The sequence below is a fragment of the Sinocyclocheilus rhinocerous genome, unplaced genomic scaffold (genome assembly GCF_001515625.1).
Source record: "Sinocyclocheilus rhinocerous isolate Xijiao unplaced genomic scaffold, SAMN03320098_v1.1 scaffold366, whole genome shotgun sequence".
NCBI lineage: Eukaryota > Metazoa > Chordata > Actinopteri > Cypriniformes > Cyprinidae > Sinocyclocheilus > Sinocyclocheilus rhinocerous.
Window position 1 is genome coordinate 827,243 of NW_015660877.1, and position 13,960 is coordinate 841,202.

The 13,960-nt window shown below is 36.1% G+C and overlaps 1 protein-coding gene across 1 annotated transcript in view; it reads left to right on the top strand.

Moving 5' to 3' along the window:
* The window catches only part of LOC107725490 (DNA primase large subunit-like), a 79,330-nt gene extending 66,226 nt beyond the window's left edge, over nucleotides 1-13,104 (top strand). Inside the window, exons 11-14 of the mRNA XM_016534764.1 lie at nucleotides 1,461-1,587; nucleotides 3,978-4,060; nucleotides 9,018-9,086; nucleotides 12,745-13,104. Coding sequence (XP_016390250.1) covers nucleotides 1,461-1,587; nucleotides 3,978-4,060; nucleotides 9,018-9,086; nucleotides 12,745-12,957 — 492 coding nt within the window. The 3' untranslated portion in view covers nucleotides 12,958-13,104. The remainder of the gene's footprint in view (nucleotides 1-1,460; nucleotides 1,588-3,977; nucleotides 4,061-9,017; nucleotides 9,087-12,744) is intronic.
* Nucleotides 13,105-13,960: the final 856 nt, after the last annotated feature.

Here is a 13,960-nt window from a genome sequence, read left to right on the forward strand (position 1 = left end):
GCGGGAGCTGCGTGGAGTTCCGATCATATGCAGATGTCCGTTCATACTACAAGACCGAAAGCGTGTGTTACGTGACCATTCATGCACACTGTAGCATCATGCTACATAAGACAATAAATAAGATTTATATTCCGCTTTTACTCAAAACTCACTTTAAACCACCATCAAGTTTTTGTAATAACTTCCGATTGCCGTGTGTGTTTTGGCCATGTAATGTTGCTGAAATTAAATATGTTATTACCTCTGAGTAGCGATCATGGAAGAGAGAACACAAGCAGACAGCGCTGGAAGCTGCTAATGCTCATCAGTAAATCAGTGGAAAATTAATAGAAATCATGATTCTGTCTGAGCTGCGTTTTAAAACGAACACGCACTCGTGTAAATGCCTAACAGATGTGTAAACTGAAGACTATTTGAGCTTTATTACAACTATTTTGCACTGATTTATTGTGTTGTTTACATTTTGTTCCTTTGTGCAGTGGCTCAGGAGATGAGTCTTTGAGTTTGTATAAACATCAACAAGCTAAAAAAAATAAAACCAAAGTTTTTTTTTTTTAGATAATGTAATCTTGTTAAAATTGATTTCATAAAATTGGTATCGAAAAAAGTATCGTTCAGGAACCGGTATCGAAGTCAAGGTATTGGTATCGGTATCGGTATCGAAAATTTTTGAACGATACCCAGCCCTAGTGACAGTAAAGACATTTAAAATGTAACAGAATCTTTCTGTTTCAAATAAATGCTTTTCTTTTGAAATTTCTATTCATTAAAGAATCCTGAAAAAATCAGTTTCCACAAAAATCAAGGATCATGTGTCATCATTTTAAAATATATCAAAATATAAAAGTTTTTTAAAAATTGTAACGGTATTTCACAATATTACTGTTTTTACTGTATTTTTGATCAAATAAATGCAGCCTTGATGAACATAAGAGACGTCTTTCAAAAACTTTAAAAAAATCTTACAGACCCCGAAGCTTTGAATGGTAATGTTAAAATCACAAGTTAGAACAATGTTGTTCTAAAAATTCTTTGCTCTGTGAATATTTTGCTGTGTTGTTTATATTTCTGCTTGAGGTAGCAGCTCTTTAACACGGGTTTCCTTTGCATGTGTTAATTTTTTAATTTGGTTTGATGGCGATGCCTCAGAGACATGAGATTTGTGTGTATAGAGTGAAATAGAGATGGGGGAGGGGAGCAAGAAAGAGAGCAGCCACATTATCCATAATCCAGTCACAGCTGTCTGCGGTTTGGCGACACCGCTACAGCAGGTCCCTGCTAATAGCTCTATATTTCATAGCGGAAAACGCCCTGCCACAACCTACTTGATGTACGACAATGTCTTCGTTTCACCCACAACCTCCCCACTATTCCTACCCTCTTCTCACGCACTTTACTGTCCTCTCCCTCAAACTCACGTTCTCTCTCTCTTTCTCTCTCGTCTTTGTCTTGCTCTGCAGTTTGATAAAGCATATGCCTACAGCGTCCGCCACATGTTTGGGAAGGAAGGCAAGCGCACTGACTACACCCCCTACAGTTGCATGAAGGTGATTTTGTCAAACCCACCCAGCCAAGGCGACTACCATGGTGAGTCATACTGAGTTACCAGACTGTTGGTTTTAAATGTGATCGGTCCCCCAGAGGCCCGTCTTTAGTTCTGTAATGACGAGAATTAAAAGACTACATAGTATGCAGGTGGTCTTGAATTAGCTGTAAAATAAAAATGAATACAAAAATGCAAGTCCACGCAGCCTAATTAATAACATCTGCTTTTCGCAATGCACATAATGGACAAAATGCATCCGAAAGTGAGCATCACTATGTCCTGCTCACTATGAAGGCCAGAAAGCTTTAGGTTGTATATACTAAAGGATGGAGGGCATTACTGTCTTACATGCTTCAATACACCATCACAAAGATATACACCATTGGTACTGTTTTGAAATGAAATATTTCCTTGATAATATAGTATGAACATTTGTTTATAGCTATTAGGACAGTGCTTGCGTGATGTCTTTTTTTTTATGAGGTTAAATCTTGTTTAATTTCCATGTGGCGTTGTTTAAAATGTAAACAAAAAATGACACATTTTCAGTTATTTAAATGAAACAAAAAGAAAGACATACTTTTATTCAGCAAGGATGCATTAAATTGATCAAAAGTAAAGACTAGTGTTGTCACGGTACCAAAATTTCAGTATTCGGTACCAATACCAGTGAAAATCCACAGTTCTCTGTACCAATTTCGGTACCAAAGCAAAACACAAAAACATGCTAATTGAACAACATTTTTATTAATAACGTTAAACAAAAATGAAATGTACAAAACCAATGCCATTCTTTATACTTATTTAAAATTGTTTCAAGTTTTTCCACAAGTAATAAAAGTATGAAAGAAGTAAACAAGTTTCACCCAAAAGTTTAGTCATAGTTCTGCTGCCACTGAAAAACATCTGTAAACTGTTGTCTGTGTTAGGGTTTGCTGGTGTGTTTCAGGACAGTCTGCAGCTGTAAAAGGAAAATATAATATTCTTAAGTAAAGCAATGGGCTGAGTCTGACCAAATGCAACATTAGATCGACACCAGCTAAAATATAACTTTTCAGTAAATAACAAACCTCAGCTTTTATAATAAATTTAGATAAGATTACATATATTAAGTGTATATCAAATAGATGGAAACTGTAGTATTAAAAACACTTTACAATAAGATTTTATTTGTTAGATAACATGACCTAACAATAAACAATAGTTATATGGCAATTATTCTTCTTAGGGTTAATTTCAAAGTTCAATCTGTTAAAATTATTTAATGCACAATGAACAAACATGAATGATCAAGTGTTTGTATTAAATAACATTCACAAACATTAATGAATGTTTTAAAAATATATTGTTCACTCACTGTAAGATGTTACTAGATCTAACTCACGTTAGAAAACATTAAGTCACTGTACAGTAAAGTCTATACAGGAGATAAAATTTGACTGTACTTTTATTTAATAAAACCGCGGTCTTGGCAACACTGGAAGAGGATAGCTTTCGGATAGCGCATCAAGAACCGGGTTGACCGGGTACTCGGTACCACCGGTACTTAAAAAATCCTGGTACCGTAACGTTTTCATTTTTTTAGTTCCGACTTGGTACCGAAATACCGGGTCTTTTGACAACACTAGTAAAGACAAAAGATTTCTGTTCAAATAAATCCTGTTCTTTTGAACTTTCTATTCATCAAAGAATCCTGAAAAAATGTATCACGGTTTTCACAAAAAATGTTAAGCAGCACGACTGTTTTCAACATTGATAATAGTGAGAAATGTTTCTTGAGCAGCAAATCGGCATGTAAAAATGTTTCCTGAAGGATCATGGGATACTAGAGAGTAATGATGCTAAAAAAAATCAGCTTTGCATCACAGTAATATTACATTGTAAAATATATTCAAATAGAAAACAGTTATGTTGAATTGTGATAATATCTCACAATATTACTGATTTTGCTCAAATAAACTTAACGAGTCTACTTTCAAAACCACAAAAACTTTACAGAGTCCAAACTTTTGAATGGTTGTCTTTGCTTTCCTACATGTAATAATGCAGACAAATCCTCTTATGAAGGTCTTTGGATGCATGAATTCGATTGAGGGTTTTGAAAGATCTTAAATGACCTTTTTTCAAAAAGAATTGCTAGTACCCTTTACCCAGGATCACATGATCATAACTGCTAATTTACTTCCTTGAAGTGGCCGTCATAAAGTATGTACCCTTCACTAACAGCCTTGTGGAAGAGAACTTAGATTTAATTGCTCACTTTTGCTTGGAAACACGATCCCACAAGTAGTACCCCTTTCCTGCAGTGGCCTTCAAGGCACAAAAAACCGCATGGGTCGTGTTCCAACTGTCCTGTAGGACATATTTTCAGACACTGGTTTGAACTGATGCTTGTAAACCCATTTTCTCCTTCTCTTCGCCTTCTTCACAGGGTGTCCATTCCGCCACAGCGACCCTGAGCTGTTGAAACAGAAGCTGCAGAACTATAAAGTCTCTCCTAGTGGGATCAATCAGGTTTGTCCGACGACTTGCACACACTTGACCAGGTTCAGCACTGTGTGTGTAAAGGGCTTTTTAAAACTTAACTTGGCATCCAATTAAAATGATTTGCACAAATTCACCTCTCCATGACCACAGACCAAACAAAATCTACCAAATAATGAGTAGAACGGACATTCGTTTGACAATTAAAATGATACGACTGTATAGTAATCATACAAAAGTGGTGTGATTCATTTTTAACAAGGCATCCCTGAAAGCCCCATCCTGCAGTACTTTTGGAATATTAATGAATCTGCTGTACTTCTGGAATATTAATGACAAAAAGAAATAACGCTCCGGATTCTCCAGTGTAATGACAGCTTCAGCTCAGTGTTGATTACTTTGACCTTTGCTGTATCTAGTGATTTGATGCGTTCTTTAAAGTACTCTTAAAAGTCATTTCAGCTGATTTTCTCTCACACATTAAAGCAGCTGCAACTGGCCAAGGCAGTGAAATGAGATGGACCAGCCTTGCTGTAATGTTCTCCTGGAGTTAGAATCCTTTGACGCTAATGCAATTAACGGGCTGGTTTTAATAAGGCCATTAAGTTCAGCGTTAAAAGGCTCTTAAAAAGAATATATATATATATATATATATATATATGTAAAGCAAAATCTTGCATACTATCTCTGGTTTTACAGTTAAGACTTCTAGCTGATATGAGTGAAGCCAACTAACAAAAATTAAAAAATATATATTTTTATATTACATATTTACATTTATATGAATAGTTTTTATATTATTATTACTATGTTTTGTATTATTTTGGGGGGGTATTTGACCTTTAAATGATGGTAATGTTACACATAATGTTGAAGATGTACATATGTTGAAATTATACTTTTGAACTTTTTGTTGTATAAAGCATATAGTTTGAAGTGCATGAAAAATCATTCTCAGCTATTTGAGAAACGTTAGCTTGTTCCCACTGTAAGGTGTGCTGTTTTTTTTTCTTTTTTCCTCACATGCCTCGTCCACTACCACCCATCGTGCGGGTGAGGGAAATGGCTGATGGCTGCCTAATGCAGTCCGACATGCCAGCCCAAGGGTAGCACATTTCCAATCCAATTAAATTCATAATTTCATTGGAGACCCCAAGCAGTGTCCTTATACACTCTCAGTTTTCAGAGTCTTAGACCTGTGGGCGTGTGAAGCAACAGCTTGATGTTCACCCCAGGAGCTCTCGCAGCACGTGGCCCTCTCACCGCAGCGCCAGCCCAGTGCTCTGGATAATTAAAAACCTCAGAAAATGTGAAAAGCCCGGGTAGTAGGGTGATTAAAATGCAGAACGTCAACCTTCTCAGTCAACCTGTCTATTGACAAAGTGACATTACAGTCAAAAGGGCGAGACTCCAGTCTGGAAAGAGAACTGCTGTAGAAAACTGAGCTCACCTTTCTCTCACTTGCACTTAGAGCCCGTCACAGCGTGACTCTTACCTTAGGAAGTGCAGATTAAAGGATCGCATGCTTGGTTCACAGTTCAAACAGTGGAAGAAGCAAGAACATGTAGAGTCACACGTAGCATGCATGTTACGGAGTTAATCCCAGCATTTTTCACACCACCACTTAATACTTTAGCAGCCCCTGAAATTATAGTCTTATGTTGCACCTGTTTGTTTGCTATCAAGCTATTAAGCCACAGATATAATAAAGCACTCAGAACAAAGTCAGTTTGTGTCCAATGTTGCTTCAAGTACATAGAAATAATTTGTGTACTTTTTATTGTCAGGGTAGATGCTTTCTTACCTAAACATCATATATGGAATTACATTTGTAGTGTGATGATTACTTAAGTAGGTTGCAAGGCTATATATTGGTGACATATTGGATATTTGTGTTATATTAACAAAGGTTTTGGTTAAGTAGCATCATGAATGTTGCAGTTTCAGTGTGCTTTTTTGACAATTTAGCTTCTTTACAAGAATGCCATTTTCTAGTTATGTGATCATTCCTTGACATTGTGTATAAAGTTTCTGATTTTAACTGATTTTAACTTTAGTGTCAAAAAGAGTGGTAGTTTGTTAGTGGCAAACACTTTATGTGAATCAGTTCAATGACTCATTCACTCATGTTCAAGGTTCAAGGATGTCCTGCAGGATTTTTCACGTTAAAGTGTTGGACTTAAGTATGCAGTTAAATGTTGCCGTTTATTACTATATAAACTGACTAAACTAAATTGATGCACATTTTAGTAAAAATATTCATGTGGGGAAAAAAAAGTGATTTGTTCCCTGAATCACTTTTATCTTTTATTAAGCTTTTTTTTTTTCATTTATGATTCTTGTGATTTGAAAAATATCAGATTTTAAAATAAAAAATTGTGTGAAAATATATAAATTTTTTAGTGCTGTCAATCAGTTGAAGACTGAAATTAATCACACATTTTTTCTGAAATTAATCACGATTAATCCAACCTAACATTAAAGTTTTTAAATATACTTTTATATTGCAATAATTTCAAAATTATCTTCAAATGAATGTAGAAACAACTTTTTTTTATATTAGTTTACTCTGTCTAATCTTTTTTATGACTGAAGGCGAGTATCACTACCAATACTACTGATGTCTCTAGGAAATTATTCTTTTTTTCCTAATATTTAACCTTGACTATAGCCATTCAACATTACATTATAATTGGGTGCTATCAATTTTAACATTTATTAGACTTCAAAAAACAACAACTTCTAATTTAAGTGAACTTAAAACAATCTTCACACAAACCCATTATAATAAGTGTCGTATTTACCTGTGCGTTTTAAGTAGGAAACATACAGAAATTGAAGTTTTAACACTAAATTCAAAATGAATAATAAATGAATCCTTAAAGCTACAAAAGTTATTGATTTCCTCTTTTTTTTTCTTTTTTCTTTTGTTCTTTGATTAACAGACATCACAGCAGCTGGGTTATTAGGTTTTTGGATGCTATTACTTTAAGAGCTGCCGCTTCTGAACATGACGCGGATCTGACATACATGCTCGTAGTTTCATTTGCGCTTTAATATGAAATGATACAGGCTACAGCGTGTGCCGCCATATTTGTGTGTGCAATTGAAGAGCACGTACTATGTGCACAGTATATAAAGGCTGACAGAACAGGAAAATTTGTATCTACTGATGTTTGGCCTGACAACATCTCATCTGACCGCAGTTCACTGTTGTTCTACTCAAGCTCCTCGTCACCTGTACCATTTCTGCACTCGTTTGACTAGTGCCTGGCACTGGAAGTGGAGTGCGTGTCTAAAAAATGTTCTGTTTGTGCTCATAAAGACGTACTGCATTTAAATAAATGCAATTCTTGTCAAGAAAAAAGAGACCGGAGCAGCAGTTGTGAGTGGGGTGGCTAACGCTAGCTCCAACCCAGGTTAATTGTTAAATATTTTTAACGCCATTAAACTGGAAAAATTAATCGCCTGTGTTAACGCGTTAATTTTGACAGCACTAACATTTTTATTGTAGAGTGTGTGTGTTATATAATATGTGTGTATTTATTTATTTATTTATTTATTTATTCAGCCAATCATAGTGGGTAGCTAAATAGGCAAAAAGTATCATTAACTGCCTGCAAAAATATATTTTTAAGAAACCCACACATCGCTACAAGTCAAATAAGTGCAGTGTTAATGTGTAATGTTATTAGCTGTTCTTGGCTATGTTATCCTCAGGCAATATGTTAAACCAGTGATATTTATCTTGTTTTTCGCAGCATACATTGAACCCCTAGCTGGTGTCTTGCTGTATATTTTACAATTTCTTCCCAGTAGCGTTTGTCTCTGGAGCTTTGAGTTAGGTGTTGGCTCTCACCTTTAAGCCCATGTATTATGCATTTCAGTTCTTGCCGATGCTAGCTGAGGTGGAATGCCATACTTTACCACAGAGAATACATGGTGTTAAAAGCATTATCCGAGGGAGGTCTGAGCACAAAAGAAAAGGAAAGAGAAGTAGAATGTGTAACCACTTCTCCCTTTGATGGCATTTTGCTGCTGTCTCTCACCTGAAACCTCATAAACGTGTGCTGTGTCAGCGAAAGTAGCACAATGCATTGTTAACTGTGTTATTCATCTTTATTGCTCATCAAAGACTGCTTAGATATTGATTTGACATTCTGGCCCCCTTTACACCTGCCATTAACATGCATTGTCAGCGATCAGCTTGTAGTTGGATGTAACATGACCACATTAAAATACTTTCAGATTCATTGTGCTTGGATTTAGAGGTGGTCAGGGACGGTTTCTGACCATATTCTTCTGTGAAACATAAATACTAATACATTTGTGTTATCTAACTACACAAGTAATATGCAATACAGACACTGTACTACACATAATCATTATCTTTGATGGGCTTGGTTATAAATTTTCTGTCAGGCTCAATTTTTTTCCTTGTTGTAATGCTTATTAATATACCATTGATATCACAAAAAGCAAGTGTTTTGTTGTGACTTTTTCTTTTTTTCTGCTAGCATCCTTTACTGTGACGACCATATACCTCATTTTTTTATCTGTCAGAATGGCAAAAAAGCATTTCAAGCTCTCGGTCGGTGTTTTTCAGTTTACACAAGCTCTACAGTGTAATATGTAAGTGGCGTTTTCCATCTGGTCATGCTGGAGACATGAACAAAGGTGCAAATAAAATTTTATTAAAAGAACATCCAGTTACTCTTTGGATATGAAGTGCATGTTAATGGCAAGTTTAAGGTGGCTTTGACATCTGATTCTTTTTGCTGTTTTGTGGAGCCAAGAAGTGTTGTTTTTCTCTTCTAAATATTTGGTCTTTAATAATTTACACAGATACATTTTTAGAGCATACATGTAAACGTATTATAAATAATTAAGACCACTCTATTACTCTCATTCATTATCACTCTGACTGTTTTCCTATTCCTTTCTCGCTCCTAACCGCTCAACCCTTTCCTCTCTCTCTTTTACACAGATTCTGGAACTGGTCAAGGGAATGCACTATCAGCTGGCCTGCCAGAAGTACTTTGAGCTGACACACAATGTAAGGATGCTTTTCATTTTGGCCTGCTGTAATTGGGCCTGCTTTTGTCAGCTCAGGGACAGCCCTGCAAAGTCTTTACAGAGCCTGACCATTGTAGTCACATCTGCCATTAGCTTAAAATCCAATAGAATCTGAATTTGTAAAGTTTGTATAGCACTTTAAAATTAATTAACCCACTGAGACATGGTGTCTGCTACAAGGACAGATAGTTTTTAACCATTTATTAGCAACATGGGTGATTAAATTTGGTTCTTAGCCATAATTCTGTATAACTGTCCTTTTTGGCTCCATCACAAATGGCGCACTTGATGAGAATTTGCAGACTTGAGATGACCGTTGCTTGTGTCAGTGAAGTCCATGGACCCGTAGGGTGTCGTATTTGACATTTGAGGTCTTAGGGTGGTATTTAGGACAAGGCCTTTATGTCATAGTGTTGTTTTATTTATAACACCAATTCAGCATGGCTGACGGAAGTGGTAATGCATCAAGTATCTATGGAATATCTACATTTTATTCCAATGGACAGATGTGTAATTCTTTCAGAAACCGTTACAGATTGGGAATATTTTTTTTTTTAAATGTTTTTTGAAGTAACAAGAGACATTACTTTTTTTTTCTTTTCTGATTTAATAAATCATGCATCAAAGCGATAAGCCTTCAATACGTTTACAACTTTTATCATCTAAAGCTTTCTGGTGAAGACTAGATCAACATTGTCCATTCAAGGTCATTAATATTTTCAAAGTATGTTTAAGGCTAATATTGTAGTTATATTTTCAGGGCAAGTGAGCACAAACTCTTATTAAATGATAAATTTGCTGAACCTTTACTTTTTCTATTTGGATTGCCCTTTGAGATTGGACTTTTCAAGGGCTTTGCGGTTTCAATATGCTTTCTTTTGACAGGGGCATAATAGCGGTGGATTTGTGTGTCAGAACTGGTTGAGAAAGCAAATGATTACAGCTCTATTTAAATGGCTATCTAATGGATTTCATCTGATTCCTTCTACGTATTTTTATATTACGAAGGAGGTGGATATGACTCTGGCAGCAACTTTTCTGCTTTTTTTTTTTTTCGAGAGGAGAGAAATATTTCAGAGCGATGTCAGTCAAGATTACCGGTGTGACACCTGTGCCCTGTCCCTCTGCTAAAAACGCAGCCCAGCTGACAGGTTGGGAATGAAAATGTGCACACACCAACGCCAAGCAAACGCACGCTATCTGCTGGGTGACAGGTTAATATGAAGAAGGGGAAAAGACGGTCTTGGATATGAAAGAGATTGGTAAACCTTTCAGATGTTTGTCAGCCGTGCTAGATGGATTTTAAACAGGGAGGCTTTAGTAACAAGTAAACTCATGAGATTTATTTCAGAATATACCAGAAACTACTTCTAATGCTGATGCGAAATAATCTATTTTTCCGAGTAGCCTATTTTTGATTATTTGTTTTTGCAAATTCATAGTAAATGTTATAGTAAAATAATTCATAGTAGGTTATTAGATGTTTTATACTAGTTTTTACTTTTTACTTAGTAGTATTTACTTTTTTGTATTTAATTAGTTGTTAATTTACTTTAGTTTTCCTTCGTTTTTAATAGCATTGTTAGCTTAAATTACTATTTATTTTTATATATTTATTTTTTAGTGTTTTAGCTCTTTTAGTTTTAGTATTTTAGGGCTGCTAAAGTAAAAAAAAAAAAAAAAGTTTAATGGTGTTACATTTTTATCACAGTCTAGTATTATTGATATAAAAAAAATAATAATAATTTAAAACTAAAATTCAAAAGTTTGGGCCCAGTATGATTTTTTTTTTTTTAATGTTTTTGAAAGAAGTCTTGAATGCTCACCAAGACTGCATTTATTTGATCAGAAATACAGTAAAAAAAAAAAAATTTAAAATTTAAAGTAAGCATTTATTTGAAATATAAATTTTTGTAACAGTATAAATGTCTTTGCTCACACTGATCGATTTAATGCATCCTTAATAAAAATAATTTAAAAATCGTATTGACCTCAAATGTTTGAACGGTAGTAAACTGTACATGAAAAGGTATTTTAGTTTAGTTTTCCTCAGTTATATTGTTTTTTTTATTATTATTATTTTAATCTGTGGTCATAGTTTTAGTTTTCATTAACACTGCATAGTAAAATCCCACACACATCTCTGTAAACGCTTCAGATCATATATGCTGCTGTTCTCGCTGTTGTTGATGCTTTAGCTCAATGTCAAGATAAGTAAATCAAAGAGCGTGTATAAATTTCTAATCTCTTGCACGTCTAGATTTATTCCCTCAATAAGAAAGGTTTATAACAGTGTTTGTGTCTGCACCACCCCTCTCTTAATGCCGTAATGCACTCAAAGTGTCACTGATAGGATATAATGACTTTTAATGGCTCCCGGTAAAACGCCAGCTCCTTTGCAGTCCAAGGGCATCATTTAGCTCGTGGCCCCGGGGCAATCGGGACTGGGGTCATTGCTGATGACTAATAGCCCCGAGCCAAACAGAGCGAACGGCTTATGATGCGGGAAAATGAATAAGACGACTTCCCTGATGAACAGCCTGCAATAACAGGATTTGAAAGATAAACTGCCCCCTCCCTCCTACCAAGCTCAATGAAAATCACAGCTCTGAAATTCATGACTCATATTTTAGGGTAGGTGAATGAAGAAACCCCTGACGTTAACAGGCACAATAAAACATTCTTGTTGGAGCATCGGTGGATCCGCACCACCTCGCCTTCCCTCCATCTGATACGGGATGCCGCAACCATCTTGGCCGCAAAAACACGCTTGTTGGATTGGAGCATAGGAGACTTTAATCACTGCCATATGCGCCCTCTGCTTTCACATCCGCGACACATAACGAATAGATGCTTGCATTCCTTCCTCCCTGGCAGCATTTATTTAAAGGTCAAAATGTAATATTTCTCTGATGAAATATTTACACAACCACAATAAATCAAACAATAGAGAGAATAATGAAAAGCAGGAGGGGAGCCGAGAGAGGCGGACCTCGGAAGGAGGAGAGCTTGTTGCGCATCCGCCGGATTGATCCATCTCTAGGCCTCGGCTGGGATTGTTTCATGTTTATGCATATTTCATTTGGCGCAGAGTCGCCGGGCGAGGGTAGTCCACTGTAATGTGTTAACTCTGAGATGAATCCGTGTAATGGATCTTTCTGTCCACAGCTTAACTACCGCAGGGACCCCGTGCACTCGATTCAGAGAGATGGGTTTGAAAGTTTGATTCATGAGGAGTATCACGGGCGTGCTGTGATTGAAGCATAATTAAACAGCCATATCCTCTGCACTTAGAAACAAATGGATTGCGCAGCGTTCTGAATGCGATGCAGCTTTCAGGAATCCATCAGCAAGAGGCTCAGCCATAGATGAGGCTGAAAGAAAGGAGAGATTGCATAGAAGCTACCAGCCTGAAAATCCCTGTGTAGCCTGGTTCAATGTGGTTATTAAAACATGGTTTAAATAATAAAAATGCACTATTTCAAATTAGTGCTGGGCGGTATACCGGTTCATACCGAATACCGGTGTTTATTTTTGTTATGATATGAATTTTTTAAATATGTATGTCGCTTAAACAACGTTCGGAACGCAATGCAAGTATAGTCATATGCTTACTGAACTTGTTTTGTATGTTTCAGGTTGAGGATGCTGGGTTTTCTCTCAATCATCCTAACCAGTACTTCACTGAGAGTCAGAAGCTTCTCAATGGAGGCCGGGACATCAAGAAAGAAGTCGATATGTCACAAAGAAGCCAAGAAAATCCTGCCAGCGTGACCCATCCATCTCAGGCAAACTCCAAACAGGCCCATGAGGAGATGGGGGATTTAGACTCCTTCTTCCAGGATGAATGATTTTGTAGAAGTTACATATAGGACCCTTACTTGTGTTTACTGTATTTGATACTAATTGTGTTTTCAATACTGAAAAGATTTGATCTGGTTGTTTTTTCCTTATCCTTTTGGTGACAAGATATTTTTCAAATGACCTGGTTTTTACAAAAAAGTTCTGAATAAAATAAAATAAAAATAATTTTCAGATTTCATAAAAGCTTGTTCCATTTTTACTAAACCTATTAAGTAATAATCTGTGTAATGATCATGTTTAAACTCTTTGGTTTCCAGTGGTGCAGTGATGTCTTGACATACTACCATTCCAAAGTTTAGGGGTCAGTAAAACTCTCTTAAAAAATTTATAAATTAATGCATTAATTAATAAATTAATACTTTCATCAAGAATGCGTGAAAGGGATAGTTCATCCAAAAATGAAAATTCTGTCATTAATTACTCACCCTCATGTCGTTCCAAACCTGTAAGACCTTCGTTCATCTTCGGAACACAAATTACAATATCTTTGGATGAAATCCAAGAGCTTTCTGACCCTGCATAGAAAGCAATGCAAATACCACGTTCAAGGCCCAGAAGGGTAGTAAGGACATCATTAAAATAGTCCATGTGACATCAGTGGTTCAACCGTAATTTTATGAAGCTACAAGAATATTTTTTGTGTGAACATTTTTGTGTACATCAGAAAATGTACATACAGCAGCATCACACGCATGTGTCGTGGTACTCTTGTGAATGCGCAGGGAAGACTGACACAGAAGAGTTGTTGAATAAAGTCATTGTTTTTATTTTCTTTGTGCACAAAAAGTATTCTTGTAGCTTCATAAAATTACGGTTGAACCACTTGATGTCACATGGACTATTTTATCGATGTCTTTACTACCTTTCTGGGCTTGAACGTGGTACTTCCCTTGCTGTCTATGGAGGGTCAGAAAAATCTTAATTTGTGTTCCGAAGATGAACGAAGCTCTTGTAGGTTTGGAGTGACATGAGAGTGAGTAATTAACGACA